The sequence below is a fragment of the Syngnathoides biaculeatus genome, chromosome 16 (genome assembly GCF_019802595.1).
Source record: "Syngnathoides biaculeatus isolate LvHL_M chromosome 16, ASM1980259v1, whole genome shotgun sequence".
NCBI lineage: Eukaryota > Metazoa > Chordata > Actinopteri > Syngnathiformes > Syngnathidae > Syngnathoides > Syngnathoides biaculeatus.
The window spans coordinates 1,425,650-1,445,000 of record NC_084655.1 but is presented as its reverse complement, the minus strand read 5'-3'; the positions used below and the strand labels follow the sequence as shown (position 1 = coordinate 1,445,000).

Below are 19,351 nucleotides of genomic sequence, written 5' to 3'. Positions count from 1 at the left end.
GGGCTTAGCGCTGATCCCTGGTGCAATCCCACTTTCACCTTAAATTCTTCGTTTCGCCCACGGCACACCTCACCACTGTTCTGCTGCCCTTTCACATGTCCAGTACTATTCTAACATATTTCTCCGTCACACTAGACTTCCGCATGCAGTACCACAGTTCCTCTCTTGTTACTCTCTCATAGGCTTTCTCTAGATCTACAAAGACACATTGTAGCTCCTTCTGTCCTTCTCTGTACCAGTTACTCATATTTGACAAGCGCCTTTGCACGCCATCCACTAGCAAATCTGCACAGTCGAGCAAGAAAAATCATGCACTTAAAATTTGTTACAAGTAGAAAAAAATAGATATTGAAAAACGTTGCTTATTTTTTATTGTATTATGTTATTAAAACAAGCCTGTTCCTGAACAATCAGCATTCACCCGGAGAAAGGAAATCCAAGTTGACCGTACAGAGCATGTATGGAAGTGATGCCAAAAGCATATTGCGAGCTGCTTCGCGTACTGCTAGCGCATTTACGTCGAAAGTCATCAACATAATGAGCTATGTCAAAGGAAATTCAGTTACACCAGGGGTGCTCAATGCATCGATCGCGAGGCAGTTTTGGTTGGTCATGTGACGGCAGTACCCAAAAAAACAAAGACGTTCGACTATCACCCACCTCGTAGCTTAATTCAAGTGTGGCCAATACGTCTAGCGCACGCACAAATGCACGTTCTAGCAAGACGGCTTCCTAATACGGGTGGGAAAAAAATCTGGGCACCCCTGAGTTACATTGAAAACATTTCTGGGATATAACACGTAATGTTTCGGTATCTAACTATAATAAATATGAGATTTTGATTTACTTTGACTTGATCTAAGTTCTAATATTAGACTAGTCTGTCCATATATATATATATAAATGCGGCCATGTTCCACGTTGTACACATTATCTTGAAGGTGAAAACTTTTCGCCTCTTCATGCTTTAGGAAGATATAATTACTGTTAGCTTTCATCAATGGATTGACAGATAGTGCTGTAAATTGCGCAACATTATAACAATACAGCATGATGAAATAAAATGACTTGATATGAATATTTAGTTTTGAAATTGAATGTCTATTGACCTCTTCAAAAATGTCCGTCTCGGTCTGTGCAGTGTCAAATTATCATTATGGTATGAGGTAACAACTACAGACTCTGGTATAACAATTCGGTAAGTTGTTTTAAAGTCTTGAGATTTCATCCGGGCATTGCGGGCATGACTGATGGACCACACCCGTATCTTTATATCTGCAGGCATGACTGACCACGCATCAACTTATCCTCACAACGGTCGTGGGAATACTGGGGCCAATCCCTGCTGTCATCGGGCAGGAAGGAGGGTACAATCTGAACTGGTTGCCAGCTAATCGCAGGGAACAGAGACAGACAACAGTCACACTCACAATCACACCCGGGGTAAATTTAGAGCCTCCAATTTGTAGTGTCCAATTAATGTTATTTGTTTTTGAGAAGAGAGAGGGAATCTAAAAAGAAAACCCAAGAAATCCCAATGTATGATTTTTTTTTAACAATTTATTTGTGTGATACAGCTGCAAATAAGTATTTGAACACCTGAGAAAACCAATGTTAATCATTGGTACAGTAGCTTTTGTTTGGAATTACAGAGGTCAAACGTTTCCTGTAGTTGTTCACCAGGTTTGCACACACTGCAGGAAGGATTTTGGCCCACTCCTCCAGACAAATCTCTAGATCAGACAGGTTTTTAGGTTGAGAAACATGGAATTTCAGCTCCCTCAAAGATTTTCTATTGGGTTGAGGTCTGGAGACTGACTAGGCCATGCCAGAACCTTGATATGCTTCTTACGGAGCTACTCCTTGGTTTTCCTGTGTGCTTCGGGTCATTGTCATGTTGAAAGACCCAACCACGACCAATCTTCAATGCTCTGACCGATGGAAAGAGGTTGTTTTCCAAAACCTTACAATACATGGCCACGGTCACCCTTTCCCTAATACAGTGCAGTCGTCCTGTCCCATGTGCAGAAAAACACCCCCAAAGCATGATGCTACCACCCCCATGGTTCACAATAGGGGTGGTGTTCTTGGGATGGAACTCAACATTCATCTTCCTCCAAACGTTCCAATTTGGTCTCATCTGACGACAAAGCTTTCTCCCATGACTCCTATGTATCATCCAAATGGTCATTGGAAAACTTAAGACGGGCCTTGACATGTGCTGGTTTAAGGAGAGGAACCTTCCGTGCCATGCATGATTTCAAACCATGACGTCTTAGTGTACAGTGGTGCCTTGGTTCTCGAACACAATCCATTCCAGAAGGCTGGTTGAAAACCAAAAAATTTAAAAACCAAAGCACGTTTTTCTATTACAATGAACGGAAAATGAAATAATGCGTTCCAAGTCTAAAAATAGGTTTCAATTTTTTTCAACTTTTCCTGATAATAAACTGCATAGTAGAAATACACGTATAGTTGAAATACTTTGTATATATTTTTTATATAATTAAATCATTTAAGAAAGATATTTATTTATTGCTTAAAATCTATGCTTTAGCCTAGTAAAGTATGCTTGGTTGGCAGTGCATTGCCGTATCTGCAGCGACTCGGCCCCCAGCCTTGAAAACCTTTTTTTGACAAAAGTGCAGAATAACTTTAAACCCCAAGTGTCATCACTATAAACATTCTAAAATAGATATTGTAATGAAAAATACATAACATTATTCACTTCAATGTCTATATGAAAAAAATAAATGTGAGTGGAGAGCGCGTCATCCATGCGCAAAGTTGCAGAAGTGTCATTCTACGACATCCAAGTGGTGGCCATATTGGCTGCATCCTCTGTACATGACGTCACCCGGCCATTCGCCAATGAAAACACACGGTGCACCCTAACTATGGGAGACCTTCTGACAGGGAAGCTCTTTTTGAAAAGGAGAACACCATACAACTGAGTGAAGTTACCGGGGCAATATTATACAATTGTTTCGAGCCATATTAAGATGATATGTGATCACAGCCAAACCGCATCCTCGTATGATCCTTGTCTGCGGCGGAGATGAGCCATCACGGCTCATCGCAGCCAGCCAGTGTGGCTTATGACAAAGCCGAGCCGTGCTGCTTTAGGGGGTTCTTCATAGCCGCCGCAGTACGCAATGAACACCGTCGAGTCGGGGCGCTTCACTGCTTTACTACTTTTCTTGGCTGGGTTTTTCAGAGCCGCCGCCGTCCACAAAGCCAGACGCGCAGCCTTCGCATAAGCCGTGACCGCCGAACGTGGCGCCTCAGTCGGTGTGGCTGATTTTTGGCCCCGTGGTGGCATATAATGAGGCCAAACCGTGATGCTTTAGGGCGTTGTTCATAGCTGCCGTAGTACGCGATGAACACAGTTGAACACAGCCCTTTACTCCGCACACGTGGCTGAGTGAGGCATTCTTGGCTGGGTTCTTCAGAGCCGCCGTCCGGGAGCCCGAAGTGCAGCCTTCGTTGGCGAAGCAACGCACCAGCCTGACGCTGTCTGACGCGCACATAGGCATATTCCGTACACGGATCTTTTGTTACGTTATGAGAGACCGATTACGTGGTCCGCCGCAAACTATTTTTTTTTTAGTAGCTGTACACACACCTACCTGTTATTTGGAACCCAGAAGCTCCCGTCCTCTGCACCCGTGCAATCAATTTTTCACGACGAACTGGCAACTTATGAATGGTAAATCCATTCTCTCAAGTGTTCAAGCAATGTCCAGCAATGGAACGAGCCGGCATTTTGGCTAACACGAAGGAACAACAAGCTACCTTCCCGGAGGTAAAACTAATGGAAACAAACGAGTCCACTTGGGAGCGCCTCTGTCCTTTACATCACTTCCTGCTTCTTCTCGAAAATAAATCCCTCTAGAGGATTTTTCTGGCGGGAGTTGCAAAAAGCTGTATAAGTGAAAATCATGTTTTGTGGTGAAAAAACGCATGGGCCCATATTGGCTGCCGTTTTTTCATTAACATACTAAAAATCATCCATTTCATGACAGTAGCCCTTTAAACAAGCAATAATGGGGGGGGGGGGGACCCAAATTGTTTTTTTATTTGCACGCAAGTATGTAACTGAAAAAAAAACAACTTGCAACTGGAGGTAGGGTTAATTGAACAAAAGAAAAAAATCAATCCAAAACAACAGTTACAAATGTCTTCAGTGGGGTGATTCATCCTTTTTCACAAAGAACGAATCTGTTTCTGCCATCTTTTAAAGCAGTTTTCTGAAGTGGCTCATAACATTAAAATTTTGCAGTGGGTCAGCTGGTCAGGGCGTCATCAGGTCAGGGCAATTTTCGTTCGAAAACTAAAGCAAAAAAAAAAAAAATAATAAAAATAAAAAAAAATTTAAAAATTTTCGATCAGAAACCGATTTGTACGAAAACCAAAACGTTCGAAAACCGAAGTACCACTGTGTTACCACCTTGGAAACGGTGGTCCTCTCTCTTTTCAGGTCATTGACCAAGTCCTGTCATGTAGTCCTGGGCTGATTCCTCACCTTTCAAAGGATCATTGAGACCCCACGACCTGATATCTTGCATGGGGCTCCACTTCGATTGAGATTGACCATTATGTTTAGCTTCTTCCATTTTTTAATGATTGCTCCAACATTGGACCTTTTTTCACCAACCTGCTCGGCAATTTTTCCGTAGCCCTTTCAGCCGTGTGGAGTTGCACAATTTTGTCTTTGGACAGCTCCTTGGTCTTGGCAATGTTACAAGTTTGAGTCTTACTGATTGTATGGGGTGGACCGGTGTCTTTATGCAGCTAACAACCTCACACAGGTGCATCTCATTCAGGATAATATATGGAGTGGGGGTGGACTTTTTTTGTGTTGAATTAAACAGGACCAGACTTCACACTAAGTCAATTTGTGACTATAAAACAGTGGTGAGGCCGGCCATGATATACAGGTTAGAGACAGCGGCACTGAAGAGACAACAGGAAGCAGAGCTGGAGGTGACAGAAATGAAGATGGTTCTCGGTCAGAGTGAACAGTGTTGGATAGGATTCGAAATGAGCTCATTAGAGGGACAGCCAAAGTTGGATGTTTTGGAGACAAAGTTCGAGAGAGCAGACTTCGATGGATTGGACATGTCCAGAGGTGAGAGAGTGAGCATATTGGTATAAGAGTGCTGAATATGGAGGTGCCAGGCAAGAAAGAGAGGAAGACCAAAGAGAAGTATGATGGATGTTGTGAGGGAAGACACGAGGCCAGTGGGTGTTAGAGAGGAAGATGCAGGAGAGAGGCTTACATCAGGGGTGTCAAACTGAAATTCACAGTGGGCCAAAATTTTAAATTAAAGCCGCGGGCCAAGGTTGAACAAATGAACCTTTTAAAATGGAACCAAAAAAGTTTTGACTTAATCAATATTGAACAAGCAAGGCTTATATAACTTAAAAGTACAGGTGTGCAAAATCGTGTTGCTAATACAACTACTAATAATCACAAGAGTAGTCATAATAAAAAAAATGGCATATTAAATAATTGAATGCCTCCTTTCTTTTTGCAGCCTTCTGAGATAAATGTCAAAATTAGCTTCTTACACAAGCTAATAAATTTGAAAATATCCCCCCAAAAAACTATGAATATCAATCATTCAGGCCTTGGAGTAGCAAGAAAAAGTGCATAGAAAATGTTTTTATTGATCATTTTGCGACACTAATCAACTCAGATGTCCCCAAGCCAGACACCTGGGATCTTTTCTTGGATGCCAGTTCAGCAATGTCAGGGCTCAGAGTTTGAGCTGAGGAAACCTTCATTATCAAACAAAGGTGTTCGTCAGTCAGATGTCTCCTGTGAGACGTTTTCGCCATCTTCATTGTGGAGAAATGTTGCTCACATAAGTAAGTGCTACCAAACATGGAGAGCAATAGAGAAACTTCGGTAAGGAGCTTTGGCCTCATGTAAAGGATGAACTGCAGAAACTGTGCGGTCCCGACAGCGTTAAACTTTGACTTCAGTGTTGCATTACACTGGAGTTCAATCTACTCCAATTGAAGCTTGGTTGGTGCTTTTTCCCCCCACATTAACTGCTAAGGGATTCTAAGAAGTTCAAATCTAAGTTTGTGGACATTAAAGTAGGCAAATCGCCAGCTAAACTCAGCGCCGAGCACACTGAGCTTTTCAGCAAACTGTGCACACATGGCAGAACAGGACATGCATTTTTATGGTTTGGCAGAAGTGGAAATGGCCAAAGTGCGCTTGTAACATCTGCTTCTCCCACAGGTACATCTTAGTTTTAAAAGCTCTCACTGGCGAATAACTATCTATGAAGATGTGTCCCCGCTCCTGCAGTTGTAGGTTCAGCACATCGAGGTGGCTTGAGATGTCACACAGAGAGGTCAGCTCACACAGAAACTTTTGCTCCCGGAGCTCTGCTGTGTCCTTCTCATTGCTTTCCAGAAACTGACATATTTCTTCACGCAGTTTGATAAATCTGTTCAGCCCTTTTCCGTGGCTTAACAATCTCATCTCTGTGTGATATGGCACATCTGTGTGTTCTGAACCACACTCATCCAGAAAACACTTAAAGGGCCACTCTCATGAAATGCATGATTTTTAGTATGTTATTGATGAAAAAACGGCAGCCCACACAGACCCATGCGTTTTTTTCCCCACCACAAAACATGATTTTGATTTTTTTTTTTCCCTCGAGGGATTTGTTTTCGAGAAGCAGGAAGTGACATTCATAGCAGGACCGTCCTCAAGTGGACTTGTTTGTTTCTATTAGTTTTATCTCTGGGAAGGTACCTCGCTGTTCCTTGACGTTAGCAAAAATGCCGGCTCGTTGCATTGCTGGACATTGCTTGAACAGGAGGATGGATTTACCCTTCATAAATTTGCAAGAGACCCGGTTAGTCGTGAAAATGGATTGCACGGGTGCAGAAGAGCTTCATAGGTTCCAAATGAAAGGTAGGTGTGTATACAGCTACTAAAAAAAAAAAAAATAGTTTGGGGCGGACCTCGGAATCAGTCTCTCATAATGTAATAAAAGATCTGCGTATGTATGACAAGCGTACTAAATGTGTCGAGTAGGACGACGTCGGGTTCACCGGCGAAGGCTGCCGAGTTGTCTCGCCAGGCAGAAAGGAAGAACGCTCCCAACAATGCCACACTCAGCCGCGTGCGATGACAACGGCTTAAAGTGCCCCGGCTCGATGGTGTTGTTCATCGCGGACAGCGGCAGCTATGAACAACGCCTTAAAGCAGCTTGGCTCCGTGATAAGCCACCTCAGCGCTGAAAATGAGCCACACCAGCCAAAGCGTCGCGTCCGCCGGTCACGGATTTGGCGAAGGCTTCACGTCGGGCTTGCAAACAGCAGCGGCTCTGAAGAACGCTGCCGATAATGCCGCACTCAGCCGTGTGCAACTACATCTCCCTAAAGCAGCCCGGCTCGGGTCCATGATAAGCCACCTCGGTGCCGAAAATGAGCCACACCAGTCGCCTACGATGAGCCAAGATGGCTCATCTCTGCTGCGGAAGTGGATCAGACAGGGAGGCGGTTTGGCCGTGATCGCCTATCATCTGAATATGGCCCAAAAAAAAATAGGATAATATTGCCCCGGTAACTTCACTCGGTTGTGTGATGTTCTCTTCTTCGAAAAGACCTTCCGTGTCATAAGGAGTGTATTCGTCTCCAATAGTAGGGTCCACCACGTGTTTTCAATGGCGAATGTCCAGGGTGACGACACGGACAGGGTTTGCAGCCAATATGGCGACCAGTTGGATGTCGTTGAATGACACTTCTGCAACTTTGCGCATGGATGACGCGCTCTCCGCTCATATTAATTTTTTCGTATAGACATTGAAGTGAATAATGTTATGTATTTTTCATTACAATATCTATTTTAGAACGTTTATAGGGATGACACTTGACCTTTAAACTACCGATGATTGAGATCTTTGGCTCTAATGATGTTAACTTGTTACTTTGCTCACAACAACCTCCATCTTTACCGCATAAGGATTCCTGATGTAAAATGCAGTGATAGACAGTTCACCCGCACAGTTCTCTTCAAGCGTCTTTTCACATATCCTGCCTACCAGTGTATTCTTTTTACAACTCATCACTGGCACAACATCAGTGGTTAATCCCACAAGTTTATCCCACGGCAGGTTTATCTCACTGACACATTTGAAAACCTCAAAGATTTAAATCCCTGTGGTTATGCCATGCATGGATTTAAATCCCAAAAGCTCCGTTACACAGATTTGAGTCCATGCCGCGGACGAAGACTGACAGCTGCGCAGTATCAGATGCACCAGTGCTCTCATCCACAGCAAGGGAAAAATAAAATCCTTTCACTTCTCCATGAACTGGACATGTAGATTGGTGGCAAGCTCACATGTGCGCTCAGCTATTGTGTTTCTGCTTAGGTTTACATTTGCAAAGGCCTGCTTCTTCTCTGGGCACACTTGGTCACAAACCATAATGCCTTTTTTTTTTTTTTGTTGTTGTTTTTTTTTTTGAAGAAACTCTCCCTCAAAGGGTTGGGCTGATTTGGCAATTTTTTCTGCCACGAAATAACTTGCCTTTACAGCAGCCTCACTTTGTGTTGTGGCTTTTGTGAACATTTTGTGCCGTGAAAACAAAGCTCTTCTCATTTCCTTACCTTCTGGCTCCTTTCAGCCGTGTCCATATTTGTCCTGGTGTGGGAGTTTTTTTTTTTTCCCCCCATAGTGTCTAATATTGTACTCCTTGGTTACTGACACATTGGCTCCACAAACAATAGAAAAAAGTATGTCTTTTCCATATGTAAACAGATATTCCGTCTCCCACCTGTCCAAAAAACTTCTACAGTACCCTCCATAATTATTGGCACCCCCGGTTAAAATGTGTTAAAAGCCTTAAAATAAATTCAGTGTTTATTGCAGAAGAATACTGTAACACTGAAAATATTAGAAAAATGCAACCTTCAACTCAAATGAATTGTAAGAAAAATAAAAAGTCCCTGACTTAAAAATAATTTTTCATTAAATCACCTGTTCCTCAATTATCGGCACCCTTAACAATTCCCAGGAAATAATAGTAAGATTGAGATAAGATTGAGCTTTTTGGCAACAAACACTAAGTGGGTCTGGTGTGGCACGAAAGATGCGCATGCTGAAAAGCACCTCATACCCACTGTGAAATATGGGGTGGGTCAGTAATGCTGTGGAGTTGTTTCGTTTCCAAAGGCCCTGGGAACCTTGTTAGGGTTCTTTTCAGCGGTGCATGGCATCATGAATGCTTTGAAATACCAGGACATTTTGAATCAAAATCTGTTGTCCTCTGCCCAAAAGCTGAAGATGGGTCATCGCTGGGTCTTTCAGCAAGACAATGACCCTAAACATATAGCCAAATCTACACAGAAATGGTTCACCAGACAAAAAAAAAAAAAAATCAAGCTCCTCCCATGGTCATCTCAGTCCCCAGACCTCAACCCCATGAAAAACTGTGGGGTGTGCTGAAGAGGAGAGTACAGAGGAGAGGACCCACGTCTCTGGATGATTTAGATTTTGCAAAGAGGAATGGCTGAAGATCTCTCTTTGTCTTTTCCCATCTTGTGAAACATTATAGGAGAAGATTAGGTGCTGTTTTGTTGGGAAAAGTGGTTGTACAAAGTATTAACACCAGGATTCCTACTAATTGTGTGATTTGATGTCAAATAATTATTTATGTGGGATTTTTTTCCCCACTGAATAAATGCACTTTTTTCTCTTTTTTTCCATTAAGGTCCCATATTATTTAGAAAAAAAATATTAGAAGCTAAAAAACACATCTTAACCAGGGTGCCAATAATTTTGGATGGCACTGTATTTTCTGCCTTTCTTTGTGCCATTTCTTGGTAGGGTAACAGTGACAGCCGTAGTTTGAGGAACTGGGATACGGAGTTCACCAGGGGTTATAGCCAAATGAGTGTGCACGAAGACTGATCACTACCTTCTTAATACATCCATGACTGCTACCATAGACTGTCCTGACACAAAGGAGGGGGCCCGTCTGCCTATGTTGCATTGTTTTGACATGCCAAAACAGCAGCAAAGCATCATGGGATTTGTAGTATAAGCGGTGAATGTGGCATTAGAGCGCTCCCGCCGTATAATACCAGCGGGCCAGCTTTAATATTATATTGAAATTTGGCCCCCGGCCAAATATAATTACACACAAATTTGGCCCCCGGGCCAAATAGAATTACACGCAAATTTGGCCCATGGGCCAGAGTTTAACACCTATGATCTACCATATCAAAAGCAGCACTGAGATCCAACAAGAACAAAATTGACACTTTTCCTGAGTCGTTATACAGCCTTATATCATTTAGCACTTTGATAAGAGAAGATTCTGTACTGTGATGAGTTTGGAAACCCGACAGAAATGTGTCAAAAAGTAAATTTAAATTCGAGAGCTTGCTGACTTTTTAAAAATAACTTTCTCAAGAATCTTGGCTATGAAAGGGAGATTTGAGATGGGCTACTTTAAGAGGTTTAGAAAACAAGCCAGACTGAAGTGAGCAATTGATAATTTACTGCAAAAGTCAGCAAATGAAAAAGATGGTATGGAGTCAAGACAGCTTGATAATGGTTTCAGCTGCTGAACAGTTTTCTGTCCAGTTTTTTTTTGGTTGACTATCAAATTCTGACAATCTATAGAGTTTTTTTTCTCTTTTTTTCCCCTCAGATGTAAAATATTTTATCATTTTGCTGATTTGTGCTGACATTTGACTTGGATTGTATTTTTTTCAGTCCAGGGTTCATACTCAGTCTGACCCAAAAAATTTAAGGGCTTTTTAGGGGCATTCTTAGGGGCTGACACGAAAAATTTAGGTCCATCGTGGGAAATCAAGAGTAAGGAAAAAAGACTCACCCAATGGTGCCATCAACCGTTCTTGGTTCATCAAATGTTCCAGTACCTCAGTACCTGTGTCAGTGATCACCTGTCGCCCCTTTGAGACACTGCGCTTGCCTTGCATCAGTGTGATTAAGGCATTCGCTGCCTCACATTCTGGGGTTGCATATTGAAACACCTGCACCATGGATTTCACGAAGGACATCCATGTCCGGCACGTGTCCACGTTTCTGCTCCTCCTCGCCGTCGCCCATGCTTCCCGTCAGGTGGGAAATGAGGAAAGCAATCTTGGCTCTGTCAAGGTGAAAGGCGGCTACATGCTGCTCAAAGTGGAGCTAGCACTGTGTAATAAAGGGCTTGATATTGCTGCTGTACTGAGAATTGCTGGAGACGTGAGAGGAGAGAGCAGACGCCTGCATGTGCGGCAGGGACTGACGAGGTGACTGACACATGGAGATGCAAGTATTCTGCAGCTGCTTTGGGAAGATTCAAGCAGGCAAAAAACCCAAGCTATTACGTGCTGATCAATGCAAGTCAAAGCGAGCAGGCATTCGAACCGCTTTTTCCCTCTGGCAATTAAGTCAGTAAATTCTTGATCAGCAAAACTACTATTTTCTGCTTTGTGATACACCCTCACATCTTGCTGGTCCAATCAGTATTAGTAATATATTTCGTAGACAATCACAAAATTGTCAGTTTAAACGGCTCCCTTCGCACAATTGTCATTGCACTGCTCTATAATAGGAAGCGCAAACGGGTAAAGGCACTTTGTACAAACTTAACACAATGTGGGATGTTGTCACACTCTTATCTGACCTGTTCTAAATGAAGACTTTACATCTTGCGCATGTGTGACTCTTATAAGGAATAGTTCCTATAAACAGAAAAATCTCTTGTTCTTTGTACTTGTTACTTTGTTCTGAATGTCCAACCAGGGCAGCACCGGCTGCCAGGAAAAAAATTCCTTGTGTTTTTACACACTTGGCCAATAAATCTGATTCTGAACATAGTGCCCTGTTCCTCCAGCTGGCGGCCGTATATCAGGAAATGTTCTTCATGTTGGGCAAGGTGAAGACCTTGAGCGTGGACAGCCTTGCGCACGAAATCAGAGTCAGCTGGGTCGATGTCCTGGCCAGGTCGTTCGGTCATAATGATACCTTGAGGGTGAATCCAAGAAGCACGACTCTGGAGTCCACCTTTCGCCCAATGTTAGCCTTGTGAGGATAAGGTGCTTTGACAATGGACATGAACAGGAGCTGCACAGGGAGTCATGTCTCAAGTGTGATGGTGTTGGATTGTACTTGCTAATTTCCTTCATCTTCAGGTGACTTTACATTGATATGTCTGTCTTCTTTGCATCATCATTCATGCAAGTTTCATATACTACAGGTGCTTCCAAATGATTGTTACGTTTCCTGTTTAGTCTATTCCTGACTTGCAAGATGCTTCTTTTCAATTTTGTCTTTGTGAAAACAGCTCCCTTGGAAGTGACATTGAGGAATGCAATCTTGTGATGCAGTGAAAAATATAGAAAATAAAATTGAAGGTCCTTTTTCCAATAAGGTATTGATTGAATCAAGCTTCACAATATATTGCACCCTACTACATGAAAGAAAAATATCATTTAACTACTTGGATGAACATGCAATGTCTTGGTGAATTGTTTAAGAGACAAAAATTAAGCTTTGATCTTTCCATAACACCATTTAACACAGACCCACCTGGCTGGGTGTTGCAGCACTACAACGGTGTTGAGCCAGCTCTAGCATTGTCCTGTAACTCTTGGAGCAGGAAGGACAGTCAAAGCGGTTTGGCCCATCATCATGGATCCTTTGGTGGTTGCGAAGATACCGTGCCAATCGAAAGGCCTTCCCACAACGATCACACATGTAGCGCTTCTGACCATGGATTCGCATATGGTTACGCAAAGACATGTAGTTGGTGTAGGGTTTGCTGCAAAAGTCACATCTGTATTGTGGAAAGAAAAAAAAACTAATATTAGATATAACTACAACAATCGTGTCAGTCAGGATGATACACGTTTAATACTAGCGATTATTTTCCCATGTAAAAAGTTGATTGATTTGAAAGCTCTGACCTCGAATGGCCAAGTATCATTCAAAGGTCTAACAGTTTTTTATTCTTTCAAATCTGTGTAGTGGGCTCAAAAATACTGGCTACTTTTTAAAACAGGGGTCTCAAACAAATCTCCATAGGAGCCACTGGAAGCAGAATCATGCATGTGCAATTTAAATTAGAAACTTGGGAAAAAAAAAAAAAAAAAAACAATCTACCACTTTTCCGGATCAGGTCGCGTATTCAGCGGGGATACCCAGCCTTCCCTTTCCCCAGCCACTTCTTCCATAGGGAACCGGAGGAGTTCGCAGGCCATCCGGGTCGTCCCCAGGGCCTCTTTCTGGTGGGATATGTGCGGAACACCTCATCAAGGATGCGTCCGGCATGCATCCGAATCAGTAGCCTCAGCCAGCTTATCAGTCTCCTCCCAATGCGGAGGAGCAGCGGCTCAAAATCGAGCCCCCTCCTGGATGACAGAGCTTCTGACCTAAGGGAGAGCCTGGAGACTCTGCAGAGGAAACTAATTTCGCCCATTTGTATTCTGGATCTTGTCCTTTCAGTCACAACCCACAGCTCCTCACCATAGGTGAGGGTAGGAACGAGATCGACTGGTAAATTGAGAGCTTCACCTTTCTGCTTAGCTCCCTCCTTACCACAACGGACTAATACAAAGTCCACATCACTGCAGACGCTGCATCGATCCACCTGTTGATCTCCCGCTCCATTCTTTCCTCACTTGTGAACATGACCCCAAGATACTTGAACTCCTTTCCTTCGGGGAGGATCTCATCCCCAACCCAGAGAGGGCAGGCCACCCTTTTCCGACTGAGGACCAAGGTCTCAGGTACTGATTATCATCCCACCTACTTCTCACTCAGACCAAACAACCCGTAAAAAGAGTTCGGTACCCCAGAATCTCAAAGAACTCACCACTGAATTACCCAAGGAACACGGCCGAACTCTTTCTCCAAGTCCACAGAACACATGTAGACTGGTGAGGCAAACTATCGTGCACCCTTGCAGAACACCCTGCCAACGGTGTATAGCTAGTCCATTGTTCCACATCGAGGACCAAAACAAAATTGCTCCTTCTAAATCTGAGATTCAATTTCCCAAAAAAACCGCCTCTCCAGCACCCCTGAATAGACCAAACAAGGGAGGCTGAGGAGTGTGATCCCCCTGTCTATATAGAACACACCCTCCAGTCGCCCCTTCATAAAAAGCGGAACCACCACTCAATTTAGTCCCCGATGTCCATGCAGAGGTGTGTCAACCAGGACTTACACACAATATCAAAAGCTCCGGGCAAATCTCATCCACGCAGGGGGCATGCCACCAAGGAGCTTTTTAACCACCTCAGTGACCTCAACCCCAGATACAGGAGGGTGCCTCAGGGAATCCAGACTCTGTTGTGTTGACGGTGAACTGCTTTCCCCTACTGAGACGCCGCGCGGTGGACCAGAATTTCCTCAAAGCCGTCTTGAATTCGTCTTTTTCCATGGCCTCATCAAACTCCTCCCGTGCCCGGGTTTTTGCCCCAGCGACCGCCAAAGCGGTACTCCACTTGGCCAGCCGGTACCTATCAGCTGGCACAAGATCCCAATGGGACAGAAATGCCCGATAGAACTCCTCCTTCATCTTGACGACATCCCTCAAACTTGTTGTCCAACGTGTTCGTGGGTTGACAACATGACAAGCACCGATCACATTACGGCCACATCTCCGGTCAGCTACCTCAGCAATGGAGGCGCCAACAACGCTATCCGCCTTTCCCGGAACATGAGTAAAGTTTGTTCGGAGGTGGGAGTTGAAACTACTTCTGACAGGGTAATCTGCCAGCCGTTCCCAGCAGACCCTCACAATACGTTTGAGGATGCCACATTAGACCAGCATCTTCCCCAACCATCGGAGGCAACTCATCACCAGGTGATGATCAGTTGACAACTACGGCCCTCTCTTCACCCGAGTGCCCAAGATATGCAGTCGCAAGTCTGATGACACAACTACAAAGTCGATTATTGAACTGCGACCGAGGGTGTCCTGGTGCCAAGTGCACATGTGGAGACCCTTATGGCAGAACATGGTGTTTTTTATGGACAATCCGTGATGAGCACTGAAATCCTATAACAAAAAGGGACCCCAACCGCTGGGCCGGGGACTGATACCGGTCCGTGATGCATTTGCTACAGGGGCCTCACAGAAAAGTTCCATTCTGGCCAAATTAACTTTGGCCTGTGCCTCTTGAAGCACCAATATGTATCAACTCAATAGCTGTAGTAATAAAACTGGATAGAATGTCAGAAATTCATTGGAGCTGGCAGTATTTCTATCTTATTTCTATTTCGTTATATCTACGTACGCTGTACGTTGTCCTCAATATTGACATTTGACGTAGGCGCATTAGAATTGTTGCCACAAACAATAAGCCCACATGAAAATGACTGAAAAATTTATGTGTTTGGACAGTTGTTTTTTTACAGGTAAGAGGCGACCTGACGAGCCAGACAAGGTGTCTGCAACCTTGAAAAAAAAAAACAAACTTTTTTTAACACACAATACCAAGAATCGTACCTAAAATATGGGCTTGTCACAACAGGTGACTCTGAGGGCCAAAGTCCATAATATGAGGCCAAAAGCTAGCAAATGAGGCAATAAAGCCTTTAAAGCTGCTCCGGCACATCAAGACAAAGGATCCTGGAATAAAAGGCCTTTAGAAATTTTTGAAAGAAAAAAGCACAAGCACGAAGGACACACAATTATTGAGAGGCACCACATAAACAAATTTGAATGCACTGAGAGCATCATACCTCATGCCAAACCGTATTGATAAAGCCAAGAACCCTTTTAGGATTGGAAAAGGATTTTTTTTTTTGTGACCAAGTACATTTCCCGTTAAGTTCGAGGAGAGTTCACTGTTAAAAAGGTTGAACAGGTGCCTCTTTCTGCTAGCACCGTCACAAGGCACATTGATAATTTAGCTGAGGACATTGAAGAGCAATTGTCGGTGAGAATTAAAAGGCCACCAAGGTACGTGATCCAGGTGGATGAGAGAACTGATATTGACAACAAGGCAACAGTACACATGTGCAGTATATTTATCAGGGAGATATGCATAAGGACATATCTGCACTGCTGTTGCCAAACAAAGACCGGCTACAGAAATGTTCAAGTCCCTGAATGATTTCATATCCATCCATTTCCGTCGCCGTTTATCCTCACAAGGGTCGCGGGAGTGCTGGAGCCTATCCCAGGTGTCAACGGGCAGGAAGTAGGGTATACCCTGAACTGGTTGGCAGCCATCACAGGGCAGATGGAGACAGACACCAGTTGCTTTAACAATCACCAAGTTGTACTTTTCAACCAGCAAAGCTTCTCGAGATCCACCGGTGGCGGGGGTTGGGGGTGTAGGCTAATGCAGGGTTCATACTCAGTCAGACCAAAAAAATTTAAGGGCTTTTAGGGGCATTCTTAGGGGCTGACACGAAAAATTTAGGGCCGACACGAAAAATTTAGGGCGATCGTAGGAAATCAAGAGTAAGGAAAAAAGACTCACCCAATGGTGCCATCAACCGTTCTTGGTTCATCAAATGTTCCAGTACCTCAGTACCTGTGACAGTGATCACCTGTCGCCCCTTGTGGTAGTTCTCATTGATAAGACCATTGTCAACATCTTCACATAACAGTATACAGAAAAACAGATTCTAACTACAATCGCAACTATATACACAAATGTCTTCTACTGATGTCTGTTTCAGCACCCTAACTCTCGCTCCTTGAGCCTACCCAGTGCCTCCTCTATTTGTTGCTGCAGAGGTGCCAAAGTGGCTCTCTTGTCCTTTGCTCTGCCTCTGAGTGCATTGACCTCGGTGATAAACCTAAGATTCCTCTTTTCTTCTGCCACCTCACACAGCCTGTCAGCCTTCTCAATAAGCGTAGATATGTCAGTCTCTATCCTGGCTTTTTTGGCTTTGAGGCAGTAGAGATGAAAAGTGGGCAGCGATGCCAAATGTAGCCAGGTACCGAAGTCTTCCTTTCCCCACAGTGGTAGTTTTTAGCAATGTCACTGTCTGGGAACATGACTGCAAACACTTTCGAATTATGTTCACAAGATTTGTAACTATAATGGCTGCAGATCACTTTTAAAGTCCACACGATCTCTGCCTTTAACCAGTCCCGTCTTCGTGTATTGAACTACGTTCATAAAGCCTGACTTCTGGCTGGACAACTGTAGGTACGCATTAGGGATCGCAACCGGTTATAAATAACCGGTTATAACCGGTTTTCGTTTTTATTTTTTTAACCGAAACCTTAATCGGACTTTCGAAATCGGTTAAAATTTCCAATCATTACTTCCGGTTTCGGTACTCCACATTGCGCTATTTTTTTTAACATAATTTCTACTTTTTTCAAGTTTCACTGTTAGAGTAAAGTTGGACTCAAAAGAACATTCAGTTAAATCAAAGAAACACCAAACATGGCATCGAGGAAACGCTCCAAAGTATGGGAGTAAACTTGTTTTATTGGCAGACATCAAAACACTACTCGCATAACGGGGGGAACTCTGTGAACTCGTCACTCCGGAAGAGCAACAACAAAAACAGTCCGTACGGAACCCCGCACCCCAACTCGAGGTCCCGTGGGTGAATTATGGAAATATATTTGCTACAGCTGTTCGGTTAAAACCGGTTATGAAAGTAAGCGTTTTTTTTGCGATCCCTAGTGCGCATGCACCGCTAGTACCACTGCCTGAAGATGATGCTTCACTATCTTGATATTTTAGAAACAGATTCATACCAACGGAAGATGAGAGCGTCTTCGCCAAATCAGCGTGTCTCCTGTTTTTCCGGTACAACTCCAGCGCTTTGACGCCCATCTTTTCAAGCTGGTAACTCTGCTTGCACAGATGGCACTAAAACATGTGCCGATCTTTTGGATCTCGACGAACCCAGCTCCCAAACTCCTTACTTTCAAACCCAGCTTCTTGAAAATTGCACTTCCCCGTGATACAAGTTGGATCGATGAAAGAACTACACTATGTCGTAACGAAGACGAAGTGAAATGCCTACTCATGGAAACAATGGAATATCGACAAGACGGTGACTAGTTGTCAACACGGTCTGACTTCTGTTGACAATTTTCGGCTGATTTGGACGCCAGACGGATAGCTATTTTTTTTTTAATAAAAGATTAATTTATTTTTTAGGGAGAATTTTGGCGGTAGAGGTCCTCCCTTTGATTTTTTTTAATTCAAGGCCATTTTAGGGGCATAACCGTTTTTTGCGGATTTAAAGGATTTTTAGGAGTCCCTAAATGCACCTTTGAAAATTTAGGGATTCTTAGGGACTTTTAGGGCATGAGCTCTATTGACACCAAATTCAGACGAATGTTCCAAATAGGCCAATGTTATTTGCAGCGAACGTTCGAAGTAGGGGAATGTTCCGGAAATGTCTAAAAGACGAAAGGCAGAAGATAGTGTGGAGTCCGTGTACTTGTCCAAAAGCAGCAGCGGTAGTAAGAAGTTCGTCAGCCATCCTCCCAAACATTCTAGACATCCGCGGAAAAAAGGAAAAAGAGAAGAATAAAGAATGAATAACTAAACAGCAACATAGACACGTGTTATTTTGTATCTGGTGTATTTTTCTGTCACACATTGCAGGTCCCTAAAAAAAAGGCCCACACCATCGCACTCTGTGATGCAAAAGTTGTTGGGGACCCCTGTAATAGGAGTAATAGTAACACTGCCTGGGTTATAATAAGGGGGTCCATTCCTCCCAAATCACTTCCTTTGAGGTCTCACTGTCATTGCTCACATGAGGCTTACAGCCCTGAAGTACAACGATTGAGTCCTAAGCAGGAATGCTCTCTAGCACACCATCTTCTTCTTCTCCTTTCGGCTTGTCCCGTTAGTGGTTGCTTCCTGTTGTCTCTTCAGCGCCACTGTCTTTAATCCGTACACAACATGGCCGGCCTCATCACGGTTTTATAAACTTTGCCTTTCATCATAGCAGCGATTCTTCTGTCACATAAAACACCAGACACCTTCCGCCAACTGTTCCAACCTGCGCGGACTGGTTTCTTCACTTCCCTTCCCTACCACACTCACCATAGCATTGTTGACCCACGTATTTTAAGTTGTCCACCCTCGGTATCTCTTCTCCCTGGAGCCTCACTCTTCCCCCTCAGCCCTCTCATTCAAGAACATATATTGTGTTATACTTCAGCTAATCTTCATTCCTCTCCTTTCCAGTGCATGCCTCCATATTTCTAATTGTTCCTCCACCTGCTCCCTGCTTTCACTGCATATCACAACATCATCAGGAAACAACATGGCCAGGGGGATTCCAGTCTAACCTCATCTGTCAGCCTATCCATTACCACAGCAAATAGGAAGGTCAGAGCTGATCCCTGATGCAGT

General features: G+C 43.7%; 1 protein-coding gene across 7 annotated transcripts in view; it reads right to left on the bottom strand.

Moving 5' to 3' along the window:
- LOC133514117 (zinc finger protein 646-like) overlaps window positions 1-19,351 on the bottom strand; it is a 107,226-nt gene that overhangs the window by 70,267 nt on the left and 17,608 nt on the right. For all 7 annotated transcript variants that reach the window (XM_061845467.1, XM_061845468.1, XM_061845471.1 and 4 more), the window contains exon 3: window positions 12,582-12,828. In XM_061845467.1, the coding sequence (XP_061701451.1) occupies window positions 12,582-12,828 (247 nt within the window). The remainder of the gene's footprint in view (window positions 1-12,581; window positions 12,829-19,351) is intronic.